Raw genomic sequence first — 23,040 nt, 5'->3', positions numbered from 1 at the left:
TGCTCAACACCTTGGGGAAAGGTTACCGTGATCGCATTAGAGTGTGCGATGAACTGATTTCTGCTGAGGGTTTCGGGCCTTCCATCCGAGGGCAGAGTTGACAAAATTACCGATGGAAAACTGTCCCCTGTGCCACAGAAAGTAGGGGGAAGCCATTCGAAATTGCCGGGGCTGCAAGCTGGCTCGGGAACTTTCAGTTTTCGAGGGTGAATTTTGTTTTGCGTGAATAATTAAAAAAGAAATATGCAATCGGCTCACCCATCAAAATTGAAAAGAAATGAAAAGAGTAGGGTCAAGGCAATTATTAAAGCTCGAGTAATGTCGGCTTGCATATTATTGTGACCCTGAACGTTGTTGATTTTACACTATTCTCGATGGGGCCTGAATTAGGTCGCTGCAACCCTTATGGAACCTTCTCCGTGTGTGGTTACCTTTTCATTTAGGCCTTAGATTTCGCAAAATTGACCCCGTGAGGAACAAAACAACTTCAGGCTGATTGTCCGTCTCTAGGTTTCATTCAGATCGACGCTGCAAGACCTATTCCATGTATAGAATCTCCACAGGCTTTTGTTGATTTTCGAAGAGACCTTCGGGATATTATAAATAATCGCATTTAGCACGCCACGATGAAATATTACCTAGGTCAGATTTTTAACCACAGTGCGGAAACGAGCTGAGTTTTATCAACTCCAATCCCTTGGACTAGAATTTAGTAACTTCTGGTTCATTCGAATAAAACTTAAGAATTAACATGATCCCATTTCAAAGTTAAATTGTGGGGCAGTTGCATCTTTCAGCCTCACACATGGTTTTATTTTAACAAATGCAATTTGTAAGTGCACTGTCTTTTCTTTACATCCAACTAGGCCTTGATGCGGGAAAAGTCAAGAGGATGATGACCTGCAGTTATCATGGTTGCTTTACTTAGCCGATACTGCTCTAGATAATGGCATTGCACTTGTGCTCGTTAGGCTGTGCCGTTGACACTGCCCGGCTTGCAGTCGAGCTCTGACATAGCGGGGGTGCGGGAGTGTACTACACGGTTCTCGCCATGGTCAAATACGTGCTTCACTACTACAAAGCCCAGGGCCGCGCTGAGAGCATTCGGTTGGCTTTCAAGCTGGCTGGAGTGGAATTCGAAGAGGTGAACTTCACATTCTCAGAATGGCCGGAGATCAAAGACAGTGAGTTGTTTTCCAATCATTATTAGGACGGCCACGCGACACGGCATCGCCGTAATCAGTATCATTACCAATCACCACCGGGCCGAGTTTGTCCGATGCTGGGCGGAGCACTCAATTTCAGCATCTTACCCATCTCGTTGAAAAGAATTAATCCGCATAGCCCCCTATAAATCTCCTTTGTAAATGTCATTCTTAAATATTTACCAGACCTCACTTTCAAATCTTCCTCTGTTTTTTTGGAGGGGAGGGCAGCATCCAATCCAATAAAGCAATTATGCTAAGACTAAGTTTTAAATGCCGAGGTAATACTTTAAAGGTGTGGATTATCAGGCGGATTTCTTTCCTTAGAATATCCAACCCAGCAAACTCCTGCACTGGAGGTGGATGGAAAAATGCTGTGCCAGAGTAAAGCCATCCTGCGGTATTTGGCTAAGGAATTCGGTGAGTTTCAAGGCCTGTCTAGACAGATCATTCCCAAAAATAAAGGTTGTACCACATTTAGCCGAGTTGGTCGGCCTAATCAATGGTGCCATCCTTGAACGACCAGGCTTTCTGAAATACCGAGCCAAATCTTTCTTGTGATCTTGTACCACATTTTCAAGTGATCCATTCAAGAAACAAAAACATTATATATAAGACTTAAAGGTTTTCATGGTGAAAGAAACTAGATCTATAGTAAAGATTGCGGTAACACCATGTATTTATCTCTTCTTTGAGTATGTGTGGTTCTGAGAAGAACCGGGGAATAACTCGACGTTTCGAACAGTGTACTCTGTCCGTCTTCAGGAGACAGAGTCCCCGGTTCTTCTCAGAACCACACATACTCAAAGAAGAGATAAATACATGGTGTTACCGCAATCTTTACTATAAAAACATTATAGAAAAAAAATAGAGTTCTGAATCAGCGAGGAATCCCCCAATGGCAGTGAATAAATACTGCAACAAAAAATAATTTTCGTTGTTAATGACTAAGTCATTGGGTGAATTTTCCTCTCTCAAATATCATTTTTCAACGTGCAAGTTGTAGGTTCTCAAAATAGGATACTCCAAAAGTATAAGCGTTTTCCTGTAAAGACAAAAGCAGCAGCTCCAGCGTTTGTAAGAAAGGGCATGCGAAATTGTAAAGGTTAAAGAAAGTTGCACCAAACAAATCTGCAATTGATAGCATATCGATCGAATCGAATTGATTGACCATCGATTGAATTGAAAACACATCGATCATGGGCCTTTTAAATATGAATTTTCTACTTTTTTTTAAACAAGGATTTCAAGGAAAGACAAACTTGGAGTGTGCCTTCATAAACCAGGCTATGGACGTGGTCGAGGACATCTGGGCAGAAGCTAACATTGTTTTTCAAGGGCCCAAAGAGAGTAGGGTAAGGTGGGGTGGATTGGGTTGGGTTGGTTTACGTCAGGTCGGTTTAGTTTTATTTGGCTTGGCTTGAGAATAAGTGGGTTAGATTAACTTGTTTGGCCTGGTTCAGTCAGTGTGGTTTGGTTTGGATTGGTCAGGATTGGATTGAATTGGATTGGTTTGGCTTAGTTTGGGTCGGGTTGGTTTGGTTGCAAGAACGTATCATTATACAATTGATTTAAAGCGTGTTTTTTTTCATCTGTTAGGCAGAAAGGGCTGCACACTTTTTGAAAGAAACGGTCCCACTCGTCTACGCAACATTGGAGCGATCACTCACGATGGAGCCAGCTGGGAATTTTTTCGTTGGAAACTCGGTAATGCTTCATTATGCAAGTTCAAATAAGTCTAAACCCTTTTCTAACTTCAAAGTCAAGTAGTAAAATTTGCCCTTTTCCAATATAGTGTAATTGGAATATTGATCATGTATGTCTCCGAATGATCCATTTTTCAATTTGGACGATACCTGACCTCCGATTATTCCGAGAGTCTATTTAGGAAACAGTAATAACTATGATCTGAAGACCAGACTAGATTCTCTACAGGATTTAATGGTTAGGGTTTTCAATATTTGGGTTTCTTTAACTCCGTCTTTGACTCTGACAACGGAACTGCACGCTTTCTGCGGGCCTATTATGCTCAAACGAAATGACGATTTATCCATCTTTGGGTCAAAAGCATTCCAGTGGAGTTTGCTGTCCCTCAACCCATGGTGGGTTTTATTGAGGGCAAGCGGCAAGCCCAGTTATGACTACAGGTCGACCACTGACCGATTGCAAATACCACTGCGTACACGCACTGCGGCGGTCCCACTCGCATGGTAATCGGCCGACTCGCACGTTGTCATTGGTTGCCATTGTCGCTGCGTTCACATGGTCTCCTTTTTTCTGTTCAATGGTTTACTCAAATCTTAATTACGAAAAAGGCTATTGTTATAACCAGTGATGCAGCCATGCCCAGGGCCTGGTTTCCAAATGACCAACTGGATGGTCCAGTCATCATTCGTTCGAGTGATATTAGTGGAAATAATGAGAGTTATCTATAATCATCGCTCAAACTTGGCCTGAACTGAAAACTGCTGGGAATATTAATTAAAAAGAACAGACAGGCCTTGAAGACTGCAAAATATTTAGGATTTGTACCCCCGCCCCATGTTGGGAAACTGTTAAAAGGCTGCAGAATATGACAAAGTGATCGAAATAATCGTTACTTTCAGTAAGTATCCCTGTTTTTCGTTGTAGATCACTGCCGCCGATCTCTTCTTCTTCACCGCGGTGGACTTCGTGAATGTCTTGTCAAAGGGTGCCAACTCGTTGGAGAAGTTCCCCAAGCTGGACGCCCTCAAGAGACGGATCGCCGCCAACCCCAAGATCGCAGCGTGGCTGGCTGTTAGACCACCTGAGATATCGCTTTCAGGATAAGAAAGGTTTACAGGGGATACCTGACGAGTGGAATGATTGCTTCTTTTTCGTTTACTTTTATAATTCTTTTTGTCTAGACTGCTAAAATGGCCGATGCATTATAGCTATCGTTCATCATGGCGTCAAGGAACAAGTATAAGAAAGCGGAAAAGAAAAACAATACGGAAGAGTAGAAAGTGGATGAAAACCAACAAATTTGCCCAAAAATGCTTTGGAAATGATGACTTCCACAATTAGTCGTTTTATCGGTTTCAATACGTACCATCTCCTGGAAAGAACTCACCCATCACAGTGACACCCAGTGTTCGCCCTTTTTCAGCGATATGATTTATAAACGTGATGTTAAAAGGGAATTTAGCCACCTTTTTGTTGTTCAACTGGCACCATTTACACTTTACACTTCCATATTGACCCCTTCCCGAGAAAGTGTACACCACTGGGTGACCTTAATTTTCCCATAAGCCCATTCCTTGACTTGAGTGTTTGATCGGTATCAATAAAAAAGCAAAGAAAGCCCGTTACATAAATTAGCTGATCAGAGATCAACCCTCTTTCAGTTGTGTTAGGAATAGTTGAGACCGATACTGACTGGCAATGAAGGTCAATTCCTTGGTGTCACTTAGAATAAAAACTTAGCTTTTATCTCGCAGCCATCCAGTGTTTGCATGGACTTTTTTGTTTACCTAGCCTTGGTTAGGTGCAATGTCATTTATTTGCATTGCAACTGGCCAGTTGCTTCTACTCTATCATCATTTCTATGAAACAACAAATTTACAGTGCATAAAGCTTAAAGTGTACAGGACAAATAGGGGGACTGGGGATTAAGTGAAAAGTCGTGCTAAGAATGACCCCTAAAACGAACCCTTTTAAGCCCTTTCTCCTCCCACGTCCGCGGGTAATAAAATAAAAAAATAATTGTTAATTTCCAAAATGGCTTTATTTCAGGTTAGGAAATGTCAATCATTACGTGGATCTAGTTGACAATTTCTCCAAACGACATTAGTCAATAAGAACATTTACAGGAAAATGAAATGGAACATGTCTATCATCATCATTTTTTTGTTCAGCCTGAATGAAAGGAATTTGTAATGGGTGTTAATGGGAATTTTTTTAGCTGGTTGCATTGAGCACCCCGCGCTGAAAAACTGTCTTGATCAAATTTGAACTAATATGCAGATGAAAACTGCGACTCACCTCAATCCTTTGGATACGAATGAACTTCTGGTCAACATTGATAAGATAAACTAAATAACATTAATCCATTTTAGGGTGTTGAATAGGCGTTGGAGATGTTCCCCAAACTGGACGCCCTCAAGAGACGGATCACCGAAACCCCAAGATCGCGGCAAGGCTGCCTGTCATGCTGCATGGGGCTGCTTTTAAGGAGATATGAAGTACATGCCTGTTGCACGGTAGCCGCAAATGAGGGTTTTTACTTACTGTGCCGCTATATAGAATACTTGTTTATAATACATGCAAGAGATTTGAATACTGGCGTTTCACAGTAGTGCGCCTCCAAGAGTTTGCAACACGTTGACCAATCACAGTGCGCGAAATCTGTCGACCCAATGCGCGTTTGGAAAGGGTCGACAGATTTCACTGTTGTGAATCGCCCGTATATTGCTTAATTACATGGGTGTTTCTTTAGCTTACTGTTCGTTGTGAAATCCCTTGTTAGATATGACTTTGCTGTTTTGTATGCTAATACGCTGTGAAATCAATCATTGCGAAACATTATAACTTAAAAGCAGCTAATTTAAGGTGTCTCAAGGCTGCAAATATCATGCATCCCTGAAGAAGGTTTCAAAGATGATAAACATATTATAGAAAGTCACTTATTCCGTTGTCTGAAAAATGACGCCCAAGGCTTCGTCTGTCCAATCTCGCCTTTGTAAAGTGACCTGTATTTGTCAATGGTAGGTAACTTCAACAGCAGACATAAACCTATTGTGGTCGCAACTCAGTCATAACGGGTATTAATTTTCCACTCAGTTTTGGGAGCAGGCAATGGAGGCGCACTACTCCACGCTGTGGGGTAAGGTCACTATGGTCATATGAGGGTGCCTTTTCAGGGTTCCGTTACCTCTCTTAGTTGAGGTCCTAAAACCCGAAAAATTACCCCAAAGGAACAAGTCGCGGTCAAGGCGTTCGTCATTAGCCGCACTGCACTAGATAGCAATTTACATAGCCTCCGTTGTGTACATGTACGCTTGAAGTGGGTAATTAACACTAAAGGAGCTGGAGGCAGAATCCCCTCCCCCAACATTCCATATATCTCCGCAGTGTATTTTTTTCAGGAGTTGAGCCCTTATGAGTTTTTAGAATAACTCTTTACGGTCGTTTTTACACCGACTTTGTGAAAATCGGATAAACCGTTCTTGCGCAGCGCGCATTTTCATTCAAAATGTACACTCTTTTCCACTGAGGTGTTCAATGCACGTGAGCTGGCACGTATTTAGCCTTGAACTTCACAGGATCGTGCCTACAAAACTACAGGGGGTGTCAGAAAAGGGTAGACTGAGAAAAATTGCCATAAAATATCACAGGACTGTGTTTCAAAAATCTGGTTGTACCCGTTGGTGAAGGGTGTACGTCTGTTGTGATTGATACCAGTTCCGTGGTTCACATTTCACGCTTCAATGAACTGCGGAAGTTTAAATTTTGGAAAATGAAAGACTATTACGCAATGTTATGTGAGGGTTAAAATGAGAGTTTTCCTTGCACGCATGAAATTTGAAAAAAATGAATAACCCTTTAAACACCTACAATGGACACCCAATAAATCTCGTTTCTGGGATATCATTACCAAGCAGTAACATTGCATACATTTCTCTAGGCAAATTATTCCAAATCAGTGGTTATTGTGTTACATTTTAGACAAATTTGAGGTGGAGTTTATTTTCGATTACGAAGAAAAAAAGGAAAGTTGACTTGTGCATAGAGCACCTCATTTACTTACACCCAGCAGGATTCTGCCGGATTCACTACCCGATACAAGTCCTGACGTTTGGTGGACGCCAGATTCCATCATTCCGAAAAATAACTCAATCGGAAGATTGACAAGAGAAAAAAAAACACAAACTTCTGGATGCTTGTCTGTCACCAGGTTTCATCCATGGACAGATTGGAACCTACTCCATATATGGAGTCTCCATAGGCTTTTGTTGACTTTTGACCAGACCTTTCGGACCCAACCCTATATTAATTATAAGCACGTCATTGTGAGAGACGGCCTGGGTCAAATTTTAACCACAGTGCAATGAAATCCTCAACCATACCCGAAATTCAGTGCAGTTGAGTCAATCCCAGTTCCTTGCATTGAACTGAACTTCAGATTCGTTTGATTGGGAAATAAGAACTAAGGTTAAAAATTGGTAGTGAAAAACTTAACTCGGACCATTATCCCTTATTTATTTACCAGTGCTTTCCTTTTTTTCTTTCTACTGAACCTTAGTCCCCTATGCGCGAAAGGTCAAGAGCATATTGTCTGACATATGTGGCATTTATAGATTATTTTTCGTTTACTTAATTGATTCTGCTCCGGATATTGCAATAGTATTTTTGCTCGTTAGGCTGTGCCGTGTACACTACCCTTGCAGTCGAGCTCTGGCATAGCGGGGGGACGGTAGTGTCCTGCTCAGTTCTTCACCATGGTCAAATACGTACTTCACTACTTCAAGGCTCACGGCCGCGGTGAGAGTATTCGGCTGGCTTTCAAGCTGGCTGGAGTCGACTTCGAAGAGGTGAACTTCACATTTCCAGAATGGCCGAAGCTTAAAGATAGTGAGTTGTTTTTAAATCGTTTTCAGGATGACCAAACAGACAGGGATCACCGTGATTGCCGAGTTTGTCCAAAGCTGGGCGGAGCATTCGAGCAATTTCCTCATCCTGGCGATCTGGTTGAAACTCATTACTCTGCTCAGCAATTTCTTCATCGGCTCGGCTTTACTTGCTGTTCCTTAGATGTCTTTGGCATCAAACTTTTTACCTTTTCAAAGAGTTAACCCTAAAACTTTTCATTGGGGGGGGGGACTTTCCCATTTCTCATTGTAAAGTGGCTACGATGGCCCATGACGTCATCATTTTGCAATATGTCCCCCTTCCTTCTTCAGCATGATCATTTCTTAATTCCGAGGCAATGTCTCAAAGGTGTGGACTGTTGGACTGATTTCTTTCTTCAGAATTCCCAACCCAACAAACCCCTGCGCTGGAGGTGGATGGAAAGATGCTGTGCCAGAGTAAAGCCATCCTGCGCTATTTGGCCAAGGAATTCGGTGAGTTTAAAGGTCTGTCGATGTCGGACGACGGAGCGGGCGACGAATAACTTGCAAAAGTTTTTGGTAATCTTGTGCCGCATGGTGCGTGCTGGACAAAAGAGTCGGCCTAATCAAAGCAGCCACTTTTAATGACCTGGTGATCTGAAGTACCAAACTGGCTCACTGAAGACTCAAAAATAGTCCAGTCAAATCACTTCTAAAATCGTTTTTGCTGTCTTTTTCCTTATTTCATGTTGTGGCCAATTCGTAGCTAAATTAGAATAAGCAAAAATTAAAAGCATCTGAAGGAAACCAACTTCAGTTATGAATCACAGAAAATTCCACAGATAGTTGTTCATAATACTAATAGTATTGTTGCTCTTAAGTCATTGGGCAAATATTTCCGCCAAATATTTTCAATGTGTAAATTTTGGTTGACAGAGTAAACAGGAAACATGAAATGTGAACTCTTGTGGCGACATTAGCAACAGCTCCAATATTTGTATTCAAGGAAAAGTATGGAAAATTGTGAAGGTTAAGGAAGGTGGCACCAAAATTTTAATTGAAATGTACATCGTGGTCCCTTTACAATGTAAATTTCCTACTTGTGACTATAAGGATTCGACGGGAAGACGAACTTGGAGTGTGCATTCATAGACCAGGTGGTGGACACGGTCGAGGATATCTGGTCGGCAGCTAACTCTGTTTTCCGCGGGCCCGACTAGAGCAGGGTAAGGTGGGACGGACCAGATTGGGTTGGTTCGCCGTGAGGTTTATCGGGTTTTGAAGGTTAAGGTTGATTTGGTTGCTTAGTTTTACCTCGCCTTTAATAACTTAGGTTAGTTCAATTAAGTTGGATTGGGCTTGGTTGGGTTTAACTTTGTTCGTGTGTTCAAATGGGTTTGAATGATTGGTTGCGCGAGGGTCGGGTTTGGTGGAGTTGAGTTGGGTTGGAATGGTTTGGTTTCCATGTACAGTCTTTTGTTGGCATTCAAGCGGGATCTTCTTAAAACTGGAAACGTGTTGCCGACTGGATCCCAATGCTGATGGTTTAAACACATGTGTCTGTGTCTTTGTTTACACCGTTAGGCAGAAAGGGCCGCACGCTTCTTGAAAGAAACGGTCCCACCCGTCTACGCTACCTTGGAGCGATTGCTCGCGCTTGAGTTAGCTGGAAACTTTTTCGTCGGAAATTCGGTAATTAGTCATTAATACAAGTTGCAAATGAATCCATGCCCTTTTTAGCTTCAAAGTCAAGGAAGTAACATTTGACTTGATCCAATATAGTATAATTGGAGTATTGATGATTTCCGTGCGCAATGACCTATTTATTAAATTGGAAGATACCTGATGACCTCCGATCTGACTAAAATTCTTTAAAGGATTTCATAATTGGTTTTGCAAATCTGGGCTTCCTCCCCATCGTAAACCGTAGGGTAAACTACAGTTAACTCTAGTCGTCGCTCGAATTTGCCCAGAGCCTTGTTTCAAAATGATCAACTAAATGAACTAATCATCCTTCGTTCGAGTGATGTTGGTAAAAATAATGATAGTTAACTACAATTGTCACTTGAACTTGGCCTTAGCTGAAAATTGATGGGAATATCAAAAAGAACAGACAAGGCTAGCAGACTGCAATATATCTAAGATTAATTTGCAGCCCCCCCCCCCATGGTGGGAAACTGTTAAAAAGGCTGCGTGTGTTGGGCACCGGAGAATATGACCAAGAGATCAAAATTGTTACATTCAGTAAGCATCTCTGCTTTTCAGTGTAGATCACTGCCGCCGATCTCTTCTTCTTCACCGCGGTCGACTTCGTGGATGTTTTGTCAAAGGGTGCCAACTCGTTGGAGAAGTTCCCCAAGCTGGACACCCTCAAGAGACGGATCGCCGCCAACCCCAAGATCGCGGCGTGGCTGGCTGTCAGACCGCCTGAGGTTTCGCTTTCAGGATAAAAAAAAGTTTCACATGGGATACCTGACGAGTGAAATGATTGCTTCTGCTTAGTTTACCTTTAGAACGCTTTTTCTCTAGACTGCTGAAATTGCCGATGCATGATAGCTACTGTTTATCAAGGCTTCGAATCACCAGCGTCACGGAAGAGAGAGGGGTAGGAAAAATGGACAAGTAAGAATAGCGGAAAAGCAAAACAACACAGAAGGGTTGAAAGTGGATGAAAACCAACAAGTTTGTGCCAAAAAATGCCTTGAAAATGACGACCTCTACAATTATTAACCGTTTTACCGGTTTGAGTGAGCTAGTAATGTCGGAGTAGATCGTTAAGTCTCTGGCAGCTATCAAATCTATCAGAAAAACAGGTGATTATTCACAGGTTAATTTTATAACAATTATAGTAGTTCTCAATCTAGTGCCTGTAACTTCGTTTTCCCTCTTCTATGACGTCAATAAAAACAAAAAAACAAACATCTAGGGCCAATTTCATAGAGCTACTTAAGCACAAAATTTGCTTTAAGCGTGAAAAAACCTTGCTTGACAAATCACTTTACCAGCCAAAACTCCTGTATGTTGTTTTGGAATGGTATTCACCTGTTGCTTAGTTAGCATGACAATAACAGAGATTTCGAGCAGGAAACCTATGTTTTTAAGCAAGGTTTTTTGTGCTTAAGCAACTCTATGAAATTGGTGCCAGATGATGATTGGGTTCAGCCCGGTCCTTTCCATTCAAGGATTCTCTAGCCGCTGGAAATCGAGGCGGAATATGTTCTGCATAATCTGTGACACAGTCATGACACAAATCGACCTTGAAACTGTGGATTTATCAAGTCGAACAAACATTCACTATTCATTGCACATTTGCCTGTGTTTTCCACAATTTTATTTAGTACGACCTTGTTTCAGCGTGATATCATCTTCTTGTGGTTTAACACGCCAAGCAATTCATACAGTAGTTTCTACAGAACTAACTTCAATAAAGCTAAACAAAATTACAACCAGAAATATTTTGCAATGCTGAAATGAGTTTTAAGGACAGAATAATAAACCGGTTCGCAAGTCTCGTACGATTTATACACACACGGCAAGCAATAAATGATGTTAAAAACCTTCTCATATTTTAGTATTTCCATCATGTAAAACCTCGTCTTGCTTAGTCTTGATGTCTTCTGCGAATGTCTTACGGAATAGTGACAATGAAAATTAAAGTCTCTTAGTTTCACATCAATCCCTTGCTCAAAATGACGGGAATGTATCAAAGTTACAAGTCCGAGTGCTCTTGTCTCCTAATAGCGATCATTTATGTCTTTGAATGCATCCAATGTCTCGCCAGCAAATCTCAATCTGTCGAATCTTGCACTAGCTTCATCATCTCACCGATTACGCTTCGCGGTTTTAAATATGACGACCCCCCGTAGCTCTTTTCGCTACCAACAGCAAAGGCAGCAGGCACACATCGCCATGAGACAACTGCAGCAGCAGCAACATGAGCAACAGGAGCCATCTTTCTTCTTCATGGGTTGGTGTTGCTGCACGACGACCACGGTAGGCGCTGCCGGAGGGGAGTTGAATACCTGGTGAAGCTGGCCCGGGGCCGGATGAGGGTTGCTCGCCATCACGGTGATGTGCGATGCTTGTTGCTTCCCGGGAGCCACCCGTGCCTTTGACTTTTTCATCGTAGATCGTGGTATATTTCACTTCCTTGCAGAGGACGATACCTGTCTAAACGTCTTGCTTCTGTAAGCAGAACAACAAGCAGTCACCTCCCCTTTCAAATACAAAGGCCCCCCCTGAAATCGGCTCACTTCATGAATGCAACGAGAATAACAACGACTTCCGCGTTAGGGAGATGGCAGTACTAAATACGACTTCCGAAGTGCGTGCTGAGAAAAACGGAAAAGCTCGCTTGAGCGGGTCTCCAACCCACAACACTTGATATTTTTCTCGTGTGCTCTTAAAAAAAAACGAGTGTACAGTACTCAAAAGTTTACTTTTGTGAAAGGAATAACTGGGATATTGGCACAAAGATGATCATATCACTCAAGACATCAAAGAAAATACTAGATTAAAGAAGCAACTGAAACGCAAAGGTTCTGATTTTAGTGACTTCTCGACTCTACAATTCATAGACAGAGTAAAGATCAACAGTTTTAATTAGCTCGACACGACATCTTGCTATTACGATGCATGCTTTGACAAATAAAACAATTGAAAGCTTACCTGCGTATAGTGTTTCGTGTGAAAAGAAGACATGCAACACTTTTCCAGATTTGAAACCATTATGTGATGTATTTATCAAGATTTACACGACAGAAACCTGAACTCCCTGGGAGGTACATTTTACTGTAACTGCAGTTGCAACTTTGGCCCCGTTGCCATGGCACAACATGTTAATGATTACCGCCAAGCCTGGCTTTTTTTTTTTACGGAAGTTGATCATTTTATTGATGAACCCGTGTGTTCATAATTACCAACTAAACGCATCGACTGAACGGGGCGTGTAAACGGACTCTGTACTTTTCCATGCAATAGCAGAAAAACATCAGCCATGTTGGATTTACCTTTGCATCCAGCAAGCGATGTAACCAGATTCTGTCATAGTGTTCACACACTACTCCTACACCCTACGCATATTACAAATTCTCACCAGAAATGAATGAAGATTTTATAGGGCGAGGTCGGGGATAAGACCATGTGTACATCCTAGAATTCTATAACATTCTATTCCTATCATTCTTCCTGTCTCTATCGTCATCCTGTGGGTGACGATAGGCTTTTGGGATTCCCCCCACCCCACCCTGGACTCCCCGACTCAAACCACTAGCTCAGAAACCTGCATGTGTAGTGAGAACTTGACACAGACAAAGTCTGATAAGTCAGCAAAAACTCTTCCAAATGTCACAACTTTGCGCTTGCGTATTTTCACCGCACCGGCCTGGACACGAACGAGCCCACGTCTTCTTGAACCAGAGCAATCAACAGACATCACAGCCACAGTTTAAAATCTCTTCTTCTTTTTTAATTACGATAGCTCTAGTATTTTTCCTGTCTCTGAAAGTTCATCTTTGATGCCATGAAGCAAAAAACTGACCTCAAAGAATCTAGAGCCTTCCACATTTAGAAACACCAAAGCACTGAATTAGTTGAGTGGCTTACTAACACCATAAGTGCATGGTAGGTTGAAAAAATGGAAGTGACGATGTGAAACCCTTAGAATCGTCTGTTCTCTAAGAGAAGACATAAAATGTTGGATCAATCTCTTGCCAAATCGATCCTTGCTCAAAGCAGGCAAGATTTTCGAATATGTTCCCGAAAGTTGACATTCCCGAATAAATCTGTTCTTTCGGGCTTAGACGCTTCACACTGTATGTGCGGTCTACATCCATCACCGTCTCCCCCATTTGGTTTACAGGTAAAAAGAATGTTACGATGTGATATTTAACATTTTATACATAACACATTGCAGTAAAGAATAAAATTACATATGTATATATATATTTTTTAGCATTTAAATACTCGGATTTTACCAAAATTCCTATCAGTCTGCTGTGACTGGCATTCTATTGTGAAAATAACGTTTTCATAAGGATATAGGAGGATTAACGTAATAGAAATAATAAATTTCCTTTTATTTGCGATTTTTTATTTTAAAAAATAGCTATGCAGTTCACTGAATAAAACAGATTGCAGTATCATGAATTTTAACACAAACTCAGGCATAGAGGTTCATGCAATTAATAAATCATAACATGCCTTAACAGTCTATGGCTACATAATGAGATTAAACGGCATTTACACGCTTGTCATTATTCTGATTTTGCTGTCAACACCGGGCCTACAAAAAAACCGTTTACTTAGTTTTTTTCAGTTACCATGGATACACCATTGCTAATTATTTACACACAAATCTTTCATTTAGGCAAAAAAATAACTAATCACTATACCTATGACTAGACACAACTGTGTGTTGACCCTAAAAAAGCCGGGGGCGGAATCCGAGCCCGCTCAACATTTTTCCAAATATGGCCACTGTGCATTTTTTCAGGAGTTAAGTTTTGGGGGGTTTTAGAGTAACTCTTGGCGGTAATTTCGACACCAAACCCTTGTTGCACAGCACACATTTGTCCGAGACTGATCAGCCAAAATGTATACTTTTTCCACTGCTGTGTTCCATGCATGCAGACTTGAATTTCAAATGACCGCATCAACAAAACCGTATATTATTTATCTATTTCTGGTAATAAAACCTTAGATGCTTCAAAAGCGCCCCAGGCACTGAAGCTTGCAAGCCTGACGAAACCTGCAGAGAGGAGACAATGAGAAGCAGTTACAGTTTTAGAGGTGGGAAGAAAACCCAAGAAGAACGTTCTTGGATAAAACCCGTGCACGGACTCAAGTAGGGACTGAAAACCGAAGCCGCATGTAGACCACACTGGGAATCGAACCCAGAGCGCAGAGGTGGAAGGTGAGGAAAGAACCACTACGCGAACATGACTTACGTCTGATTGAGCTCAAACTTTACACTTATAATGATAAAGAGTGTCTTTACATGCACGTTAAGTTTCCAAAAAATCGAGTGAGGCATAGCCGAGTTCTCAGGGGGCCTGAATCCCCCCCTGGGCTATGAGATGGGCAAAAATAGTCCCAGCCGGCTCGTTTAGGGTAAAATAGCCATTTTCGCACAAAGGTAAACTGTTTTATACACTCACTACCTGGTCGGGAAATTGGAAAGTACTGATTGACAAGTAACTTGTTAGCATTTAAATACTCGGATTTTACCAAAATTCCTATCAGTCTGCTGTGACTGGCATTCTATTGTGAAAATAACATTTTCATAAGGATATAGGAGGATTAACGTAATAAAAATAATAAATTTCCTTTTATTTGCGATTTTTTATTTTAAAAAATAGCTATGCAGTTCACTGAATAAAACAGATTGCAGTATCATGCATAGAGGTTCATGCAATTAATAAATCATAACATGCCTTAACAGTCTATGGCTACATAATGAGATTAAACAGCATTTACACGCTTGTCATTATTCTGATTTTGCTGTCAACACCGGGCCTACAAAAAGAAGTTTACTTAATTTTTTTTTCAGTTACCATGGATACACCATTGCTAATTATTTACACACAAATCTTTCATTTAGGCAAAAACATAACTAATCACTATACCTATGACTAGACACAACTGTGTGCAGCAGACTTGAATTTCAAATGACCGCATCAACAAAACCGTATATTATTTATCTATTTCTGGTAATAAAACCTTAGATGCTTCAAAAGCGCCCCAGGCACTGAAGCTTACAAGCCTGACGAAACCTGCAGAGAGGAGACAATGAGAAGCAGTTACAGTTTTAGAGGTGGGAAGAAAACCCAAGAAGAACGTTCTTGGATAAAACCCGTGCACGGACTCAAGTAGGGACTGAAAACCGAAGCCACATGTGGACCACACTGGGAATCGAACCCAGAGCGTAGAGGTGGAAGGTGAGGAAAGAACCACTACGCGAACATGACTTACGTCTGATTGAGCTCAAACTTTACACTTATAATGATAAAGACTGTCTTTACATGCATGTTAAGTTTCCAAAAAATCGAGTGAGGCATAGCCGAGTTCTCAGGGGGCCTGAATCCCCTCCCGGGCTATGAGATGGGCCAAAATAGTCCCAGCCGGCTCGTTTAGGGTAAAATAGCCATTTTCGCACAAAGGTAAACTGTTTTATACACTCACTACCTGGTCGGGAAATTGGAAAGTACTGATTGACAAGTAACTTGTGAATTCAGACTGAGGGTACAATTAGCGTGGGCTGCACGTTGTCTTGGTCCAAGAAGTTATTACCAGTTAACTGTTAAAGTATTTGCTCTTACATGTACACCCACCCTTTTTTAAAGATGTAATTTACAATGCAAACCAAGGAATAGAGGAAATCGATTCTGTAAATGAGAAAATGAAAGCCAATCTACATTCGAGCAACGTGTAAAATGATTAAAATTATCGTTTGCGAGGAGTTAAGACATCTTTTTCACAAACAAATCGATAAAAAAGGAAGGTCCTGGAACCAAGTGATTATTTCAGACCGGCCGTGTTTCGGGACACCATTTTACTGCACCAAGAGATCCGTTTTTTATACAGATATACCCACTGATATTACACATCTGAACGTTAGGCACCGATAGATCAAGCGCGTGGAAAAGGTTCGAGTATAATTGTTCTGTTAATTAGGCTAATCTGTAAGGAGACAGCACAGGCAGACGGCGCACAGGGCCGCCAGGCAGCAAGCGTCTTCCGCGTCCCGCTGATCCTGCCGCCTCTGAGCCGCTGAGTTGTCCACCAAGATGACGGTAGGCCCACCTGGCTGCTGCACCTGCGGCTGGTGGGTGCCTGCAGGGTACCCGGGGTAGCCACCTTGAGGTGGTGGGTATCCGCCTTGAGGTGGTGGGTATCCGCCTTGAGGCGGTGGGTATCCGCCTTGAGGTGGTGGGTAGCCGCCTTGAGGTGGTGGATAGCCGCCTTGGGCAGGCCAAGCGTTTTGAGGCGGGTAGGCCCCTGGAGCTGGGTAGCCTCCTTTCGGGTCGGCTTGGGGGGTGTAAGGAGGTGGAGCACTCATTTTCAAATCAGTTCAATTCTTTGATCAAATGATTATCAGCTTCTGCGTTAAACTTTGCAGAATTCCAGGATATTCTTGTGCCTGTAATAAAATAACAGATGAAAAAAAAGATCTAGACTTGTATTTGCATTTTACGATGATCTGTAGCACATGTGTACAAACGGTACGTGACAATTCTTGTGAATTTTTTTCAGCATTTCTAAAATAAAATTGCAATATCACCAAAATTCCACCGACATTTCCACTGCGCAAAACTGCCCATTGTAAACCACTGAATGGAGACATATATAAGTTCATTAAAAAAACTTCATTAGACAATTTGTCACAGTTCTGAATCTCGTTTTTATGCGTAATCCAGAGTACCGGGAAAACTGCATGATTAACATACGACCGTGGAAATATTTGGTAATATTTCACGAAAGTGAACCCCTATGCCAACAAGGTCATTTTACATAAAGGTTTAATTCAACAACAGCACCATTAAGTTAAATGGGCACCGTTGCCTTATATCAAACGGAACTTTCATCAACGGCTGGGCGTCACGGTCCTTGCATGCCCTATTAAGAAACAAGAAGCAGTCTTTACACTGTGTCGAATGCCTGACTATTGTAATTCTGCACAGAGACTGTACACAATGCCACGCAAGATGGCTCTGCTAAATCCTGGGGGATGGGGTTTATAACCCCCCCCCACAAACACACACACGCGCACTTTTGGGGTGGGATTAGGTTTTTGAATCACCCCGTACTTTTTCGTGGTAAAGCGAATTATGAAGAATTTTTTCCCACTTCTTAACAACCAAAATATATTCAACAGCACTCAGAAAGGGAAACTACATCTCTAAAAAGCCATAAATACGCCGTTTGATGGCAGGTTCTGCAGGAGTAATGTACAATGTACATTTGAATAGTGAACATCTGGCTCTGTAGTTTCATATGGTGTCAGCACCCCCATCGTATATTTCAAAGGCCGGCACGTCATCCCCACATTGCCCCCACCCCCCAAAAAAGGGTTCCCGGCAGCGTGTTCTTTAATACACAAATGTCTGAGGACACACCAAGTACTGGTATTTCCCTATGGAGAAATGGTTTTATTGCCAATCTTGGGAAAGTACTAGTCTTTACCTACATTGGGAGCTTGAAAACATTCTACATAGCCACGATGATACTACACGTATAGTCTTTATTCAAGTCGGGTTATCTCAGCGTGTTGTGTAAAAAATGCTTGCTGGCGCGGATTGCGCTATTACCCATCATTTTACAGAGCCACTTTGCTCTCCTTTTACAAAATTATGTGCAACTTCAGTTTAAAGAGTTAGTTCAATGCGTGTTACAGCTGGCCTAGTATCTAAAAGGAAACATTTCATTAACATAACACTGGATTATATAACACATTTGTAAAGGTCGACTTGTTACTATGTGCCTAACATTACTTGTACAGTGCCAGCTTTCACATGGCCATAGGCAACGACATTGCTCAATGTCTTTCCAACGTTGGCTAATCGACGCTGGTCGGGCAGATTCTTTCATTAACTCCATTTCAAACTAGTGTAGGGTACAATTTTCAATAAATGAAAACTTAACTGTAAGGTGACAAAATTTGCTTACAATGTTCTTTAAACGTTTGTTGATCCTTTTTCATTTAAGTTTGAGAAAGAATCACAGTGTCGGGCTTATTTTGTGCATTGATAAGTGAATTCATTACACCTACAGGGAAGTGGACATATTATACACACATGCACATTATTATCACGCAGCTGACGACGATATCTCTTTGACGTCAGAGTTACACCGTGACTGAAGACAGAATCTCTTGGGCCGGCCCAGCCTGAATGCGGTTTCCAAAGAATTCAGTGAACACATTTATTCTGAATGTCTGATGAGTCGTCTGCGTGATATAAGTTATTTGCGCAAAGCGATCATGGAGGATTGTGAGAGTTGACGTAAGATTACTGTGCCTTATTGCTGGTAGATGTCCCGTTACACAACACAGATTTCGAGGAAACGCTATGCCGTACAATTTATTCCTAAACGTAATTCAATGCATATTGCAGCCCAACACCAATATAGACATGTACACGGTTCTTACCTTACAAATTGTTGTGGCATGAAGAATTACAGTATTCTGATAACTGTGGGGTCACCCTATCAGCACAAGGTGTTACAGGGAGCCACTAAAAGGAACGCCAAAGAACGGTGTTAGAAATTTTAGTCGTGTAATCGTCACAGCAGGGTACAACGCCGTGTCGTGGTTGAGTACACAACGTCACCACAGGTACTGTATATGTACTTGTTTGTACATCCGTGTCAATGTATTCGCACCATGCGCGAGGACCTTTGATCCGTGACACTCCGCGACCGTGGCTCATTATGCATGGTAACGGCCCGGATGCCTTAGTCACTCGCTAAATTACATGTTTATTAATCAGTTTTTGTGAGATTCGTAGATTTTTAATCATGAATGGGGATGACGATCGCAGAACTGGAGGTTGACGCTCGAAGTGTATTTCAATGGCAGCATGGATTGGGGATGGGGGCATCCGCGAAATCTGTATCCACTAGTGTGCCTGTTGCTGGCAATATTGGGTGAATATTCAGTTTTCAGGGAACCGGGGACCCCTTTCACAGTTCATAGTTTTCAGAATTACCACTTGGTAGTTCTGCATGTGGCTTCCGATCTCGTTTTAGAAAAAAAAAACCTCCAGTCCACGGGCCGCACACATGCTGCATAGCATGCAAACCGTGATTTGGTCGTACGGTGGTGCAGGCAATTTAGGGCCGATAAAAATGTAATGTCGGCCTGCTGCACAGTCCCCCGACCCCCCCACAAGAGTGCCTACTTGCAATATTGTACCCTGACACTATCCGTCTAGAGCAGAAGTTCATCAGCTGAGAAGAGCCATACTGGTTGGGGAGTGTTCATCAAGTTCTTGGTAGCGATGCGACCGTAACTCGTGCATTTCACAACCGTTTGTGAACCACCTAAGTTCAGTTCCAACCAAAGGATCCTCCGTTGCTAAGAAAATTACTCCCTTTCTTGGTCCAGCTAGAGGCTCATACCTCTAGTCATGAAGTCGCTACAGACCTAAAATTGATTGCCAACCATCACAATAACAAACTTTAACAATAATGATAACAAAATGTCTATGCTGCGAAGGACACCGTAAAAAATTTCATGGACTCATTTCATATTCAACAGCCTTGAGAATCAGGAAAGCGAGACAGTGCCTTCTGAACTTTAATCAGTGGACGGTGTGCGGTAATAGGAACCGCTAAAAGGACAAAAAATACAGATGCACACTTTCTAAGCAAACTGTTGGTTATAAACTTTACCTTGCTGCTATAAAAAATAACAAGTTCATGCGAAACTAAACCTGTCAAATTAACACAATGATAAATGTTATAAAGAGTCAACCTCCATGAGTCGACCAGAGGTCATGCAACCTCCCATTGGGCAAATCAAACTAATGTTTCTCCATCTTCTGTATTCCTCTTTTGGCTCATTTCTTCTCAACCTGCTTCGTGGAATGGAACTGACCTTCTCTCCTCAAACTAATATCTTCGGTAGCTCAGCGACACAAACATCATTGAGGAGTTCATTTTAATTGGGGGAGTTCAACACACTTTTTATATTTTGACAGTAGCAATAGACTTTAGCGACAAATTTCGAAAAGCAGTGCTAAAAATGTCGATGGTATTTTATGAACAGGCTGCGCCATTTTACATTTTGGGGGACTAAACACGAGTCATTGATATTTCATCACTTTTTCACACAAAGTCTTGCTAACTATGTGCATTTTGTTCAGTTAGACTTAGCAGTCATCGTGATCACTAAAAATAGCAGCTAATTAGATTTCATAATACGAGCGATTACAGCAGAACAGATCAAAGGCGGATCAGAACAAAAATTTCAGAGTGCAAATAAGAACTTGTTCATGTAATCTTTAATTAATGGCCTCTCTGAGCGGTGGGGCTACATGTGGGGCTTCTTACTTGCTTTTGGAAGAGAGGAGCGAAAAAAATGTCTTTTCCTCATTAGTTTTTCAAAACAATTTTTGGCTTTTTGCCCAAAACCCTCGATCCATCCTTGGAACAAATTGCTCTAAAGGGATGAAAATTTTGCTTTGACCTTTTTTTGTGATCTTTTTAGACTTAATCATACTTGTTTTATTGTGGGAAAACTATTATCTCACACTACAATATCGGTAACATTTGTGAAGCCATGGACTGAAGAATATCTTTTCTTTGGTGTAGCTTCCTGGTGTCGTCATTTAGGCACGTGGTAGTCTTGTCATCGGGATGCTTTGAGTGGATCAGTTCTGGTTCATACAGCAACAGAGGCAGAGGGCGCACAGTGCCGCGCAACAGACGTCCTCGGCCACATGGTCGTCATGGTGATGATGATAGTCGTCGTGGTGATGGTGGTGGTGATCGTCGTGGTGATGGTGGTGATCCATCACCACCACCGGGGGTGCCGGCTGCTGGATGTGGGGCTGGGCAGCCGGGTAATGGTAGCCCGGCTGGGAGTAGGCCGGCTGGGCCTGGTAGCCTGCAGCAGCGGGGTGCGGGTTGTAGTTTGGGTTATCCATCGTTGACTCCGAAACTCCAACTCAGAGGGATCAGAAACTGTCAGAATACTCGCGAACAGTGGTCTTCATGTCAGAAAAAATGGCAAGATCAGAGTTATAAAGACTGATAGGCATGTAGGACCATGAAAACATGAGTGGAAATGGGCACTAGAGATGACACATTATAATCAAAACATTTAGTTTATTGTTTCAAGAATTTCCCTTGCTGCTCAAGCTGAGGACTTCACCATATTCTATCTGACTAGAAATGTCGTGCCTTCTTACGACGACTTGTTTTTTCCTCATTTTAAATGACACTGCAAGCTTTTTCCACCAATGACGTAGAAATAATGTGAAACTAAATTTAAATGGCACAAAAGTCATTTTATTTAGGGTCTCTTTTATAACTACTTTGAGACTAAACCCCTCTCCCCTTACACCTCGGAAGATTCATACGTACCTTTCGGGATTTGAAAAGCCAACTTTAACCCAAATGGCGTTGAAAGCGTGCTAGTCTCGCTAGCCTTTAGCCAAAGGCGTCAGCTCTTGTCGGAGGCTCTTTCGGTTTTATTCATCCCGCTCAACTAATGTCAGGACCACCTCCTATTATATCATAGACATCTCGTTGACCCCCGTTTCACATTGTCGTGATATTTATAAGGGTCTGACGTGTTTGGACTCTTGCTGGATTAGGAAAACAAGACCTTTAGTCCCAACAAACATATGCCAGGGATTACAGTGAACAGAAAGCTTATTTTAAAATTAATGATATGCTCCGGATGAAAACCTTTTTAAAATTCTGGTATTGGCTCCAATCTGTCAATTAATTGAATTTTTGAAGCCCCTAAATATAAGACCTTCGACTGGACGAAGGAGCGTGATCTAAAAATGGGTCGTGGTTCCATCAATTCTTGGTTCCGCTGTTAACAACAGAACGACTTAAAAAGTCTCTTTAAATGTTTTTCTTCTTGTGACTTTCTTATCTGTGACGTGGCTTAAAGAGTGCCATTATCTCCCTCGTGACTGCCCAGTTCCACACAACTGACGTCACTTTGCGATAAAAATGGTTATACTGAATATAACCCATGACGTCATGGGCTCAAACATGCTAGTATCCCTCGTTTATTACCGTGTTTGATCTTCCAAAAGCAACTTTTTCAAGATCAGTGACGTAAATTGCCATCCGTGCTCTGGCTGGTTCCCAATTGCTGTCTGCATAAGAGTTCAGGGGTACTGGTACCCAGCCTGTAGGGTAGATGTTATTAGGACTGGTATAAATCTCCAGTGGTATCCAGTCGAGACTTCTGTACAAGAGGGCCGAAACGGAACGAGCAACTTATCATCCCTAACACAATCTGCAGCTTGTTCGAAAGCCAGGCGGCCCGAATCATGCACGCCAAGCAATCATTCTGTGTGCTCAAGTTATGCAACCACACTGGACACACCATTTTGGCTATCGGTATTTGGCTGAGCGAAAATGGGTCAAACGACTTTTTATTTATGCAGCCACAGTCCAAGGATTGCACCCCAGTTGCTTTATAATTGCCAACCCTTTAATTTGGCAACCACAAACGCCGCAGCTAAGTTCGAGCGCGAACTGTGATTAACTGTAGTGGGAAAAGTTCCCTCGAACTCAGG

The 23,040-nt window shown here is 42.0% G+C and overlaps 2 protein-coding genes, 1 long non-coding RNA gene and 1 pseudogene across 4 annotated transcripts; 2 read left to right on the top strand and 2 right to left on the bottom strand.

Moving 5' to 3' along the window:
* Positions 1–932: 932 nt before the first annotated feature.
* LOC110977533 (S-crystallin 4-like) lies at positions 933–4,665 on the top strand. Its single transcript, XM_022231768.2, has 5 exons — positions 933–1,184; positions 1,533–1,625; positions 2,448–2,560; positions 2,805–2,912; positions 3,837–4,665. The coding sequence occupies exons 1-5, from the start codon at positions 1,052–1,054 to the stop codon at positions 4,014–4,016; spliced, it is 627 nt and encodes a 208-aa protein (XP_022087460.2). The 5' UTR covers positions 933–1,051; the 3' UTR covers positions 4,017–4,665.
* Positions 4,666–5,913: 1,248 nt separating this feature from the next.
* On the top strand, positions 5,914–11,341 carry LOC110977541 (S-crystallin 4-like; annotated as a pseudogene). Its single transcript, XR_015423358.1, has 5 exons — positions 5,914–7,799; positions 8,198–8,290; positions 8,891–9,003; positions 9,362–9,469; positions 10,048–11,341. The product of XR_015423358.1 is annotated as an S-crystallin 4-like (transcript).
* Positions 11,342–13,222: 1,881 nt separating this feature from the next.
* LOC110977543 (uncharacterized) lies at positions 13,223–19,132 on the bottom strand. The gene is made up of 2 exons (XM_087129840.1): positions 18,924–19,132; positions 13,223–16,916 (listed from the first exon to the last, which is right to left on the bottom strand). The coding sequence occupies exon 2, from the start codon at positions 16,833–16,835 to the stop codon at positions 16,452–16,454; it is 384 nt and encodes a 127-aa protein (XP_086985966.1). The 5' UTR covers positions 16,836–16,916; positions 18,924–19,132; the 3' UTR covers positions 13,223–16,451.
* An 886-nt stretch (positions 19,133–20,018) lies between these two features.
* Positions 20,019–22,021, bottom strand: LOC110977542 (uncharacterized). The gene is made up of 2 exons (XR_015423363.1): positions 21,863–22,021; positions 20,019–21,486 (listed from the first exon to the last, which is right to left on the bottom strand). It is a non-coding gene; the product is annotated as an uncharacterized LOC110977542 (long non-coding RNA).
* Positions 22,022–23,040: the final 1,019 nt, after the last annotated feature.

Source organism: Acanthaster planci, linkage group LG19 (assembly GCF_054643075.1).
Source record: "Acanthaster planci isolate LZ-2023a linkage group LG19, COTS_SCS, whole genome shotgun sequence".
In the NCBI taxonomy this organism is placed as follows: Eukaryota; Metazoa; Echinodermata; class Asteroidea; order Valvatida; family Acanthasteridae; genus Acanthaster; species Acanthaster planci.
This window is presented reverse-complemented; position numbering and strand designations above follow the sequence as displayed.

Coding starts and splice junctions, on each gene's coding strand:
- LOC110977533 (XM_022231768.2), top strand. CDS start 1,052: ATGGTCAAATACGTGCTTCACTACTACAAAGCCCAGGGCCGCGCTGAG. Junction 1,185..1,532: donor ATGGCCGGAGATCAAAGACA/GTGAGTTGTTTT, acceptor TTCTTTCCTTAG/AATATCCAACCCAGCAAACT. Junction 2,561..2,804: donor AAGGGCCCAAAGAGAGTAGG/GTAAGGTGGGGT, acceptor TTCATCTGTTAG/GCAGAAAGGGCTGCACACTT.
- LOC110977543 (XM_087129840.1), bottom strand. CDS start 16,835: ATGAGTGCTCCACCTCCTTACACCCCCCAAGCCGACCCGAAAGGAGGC.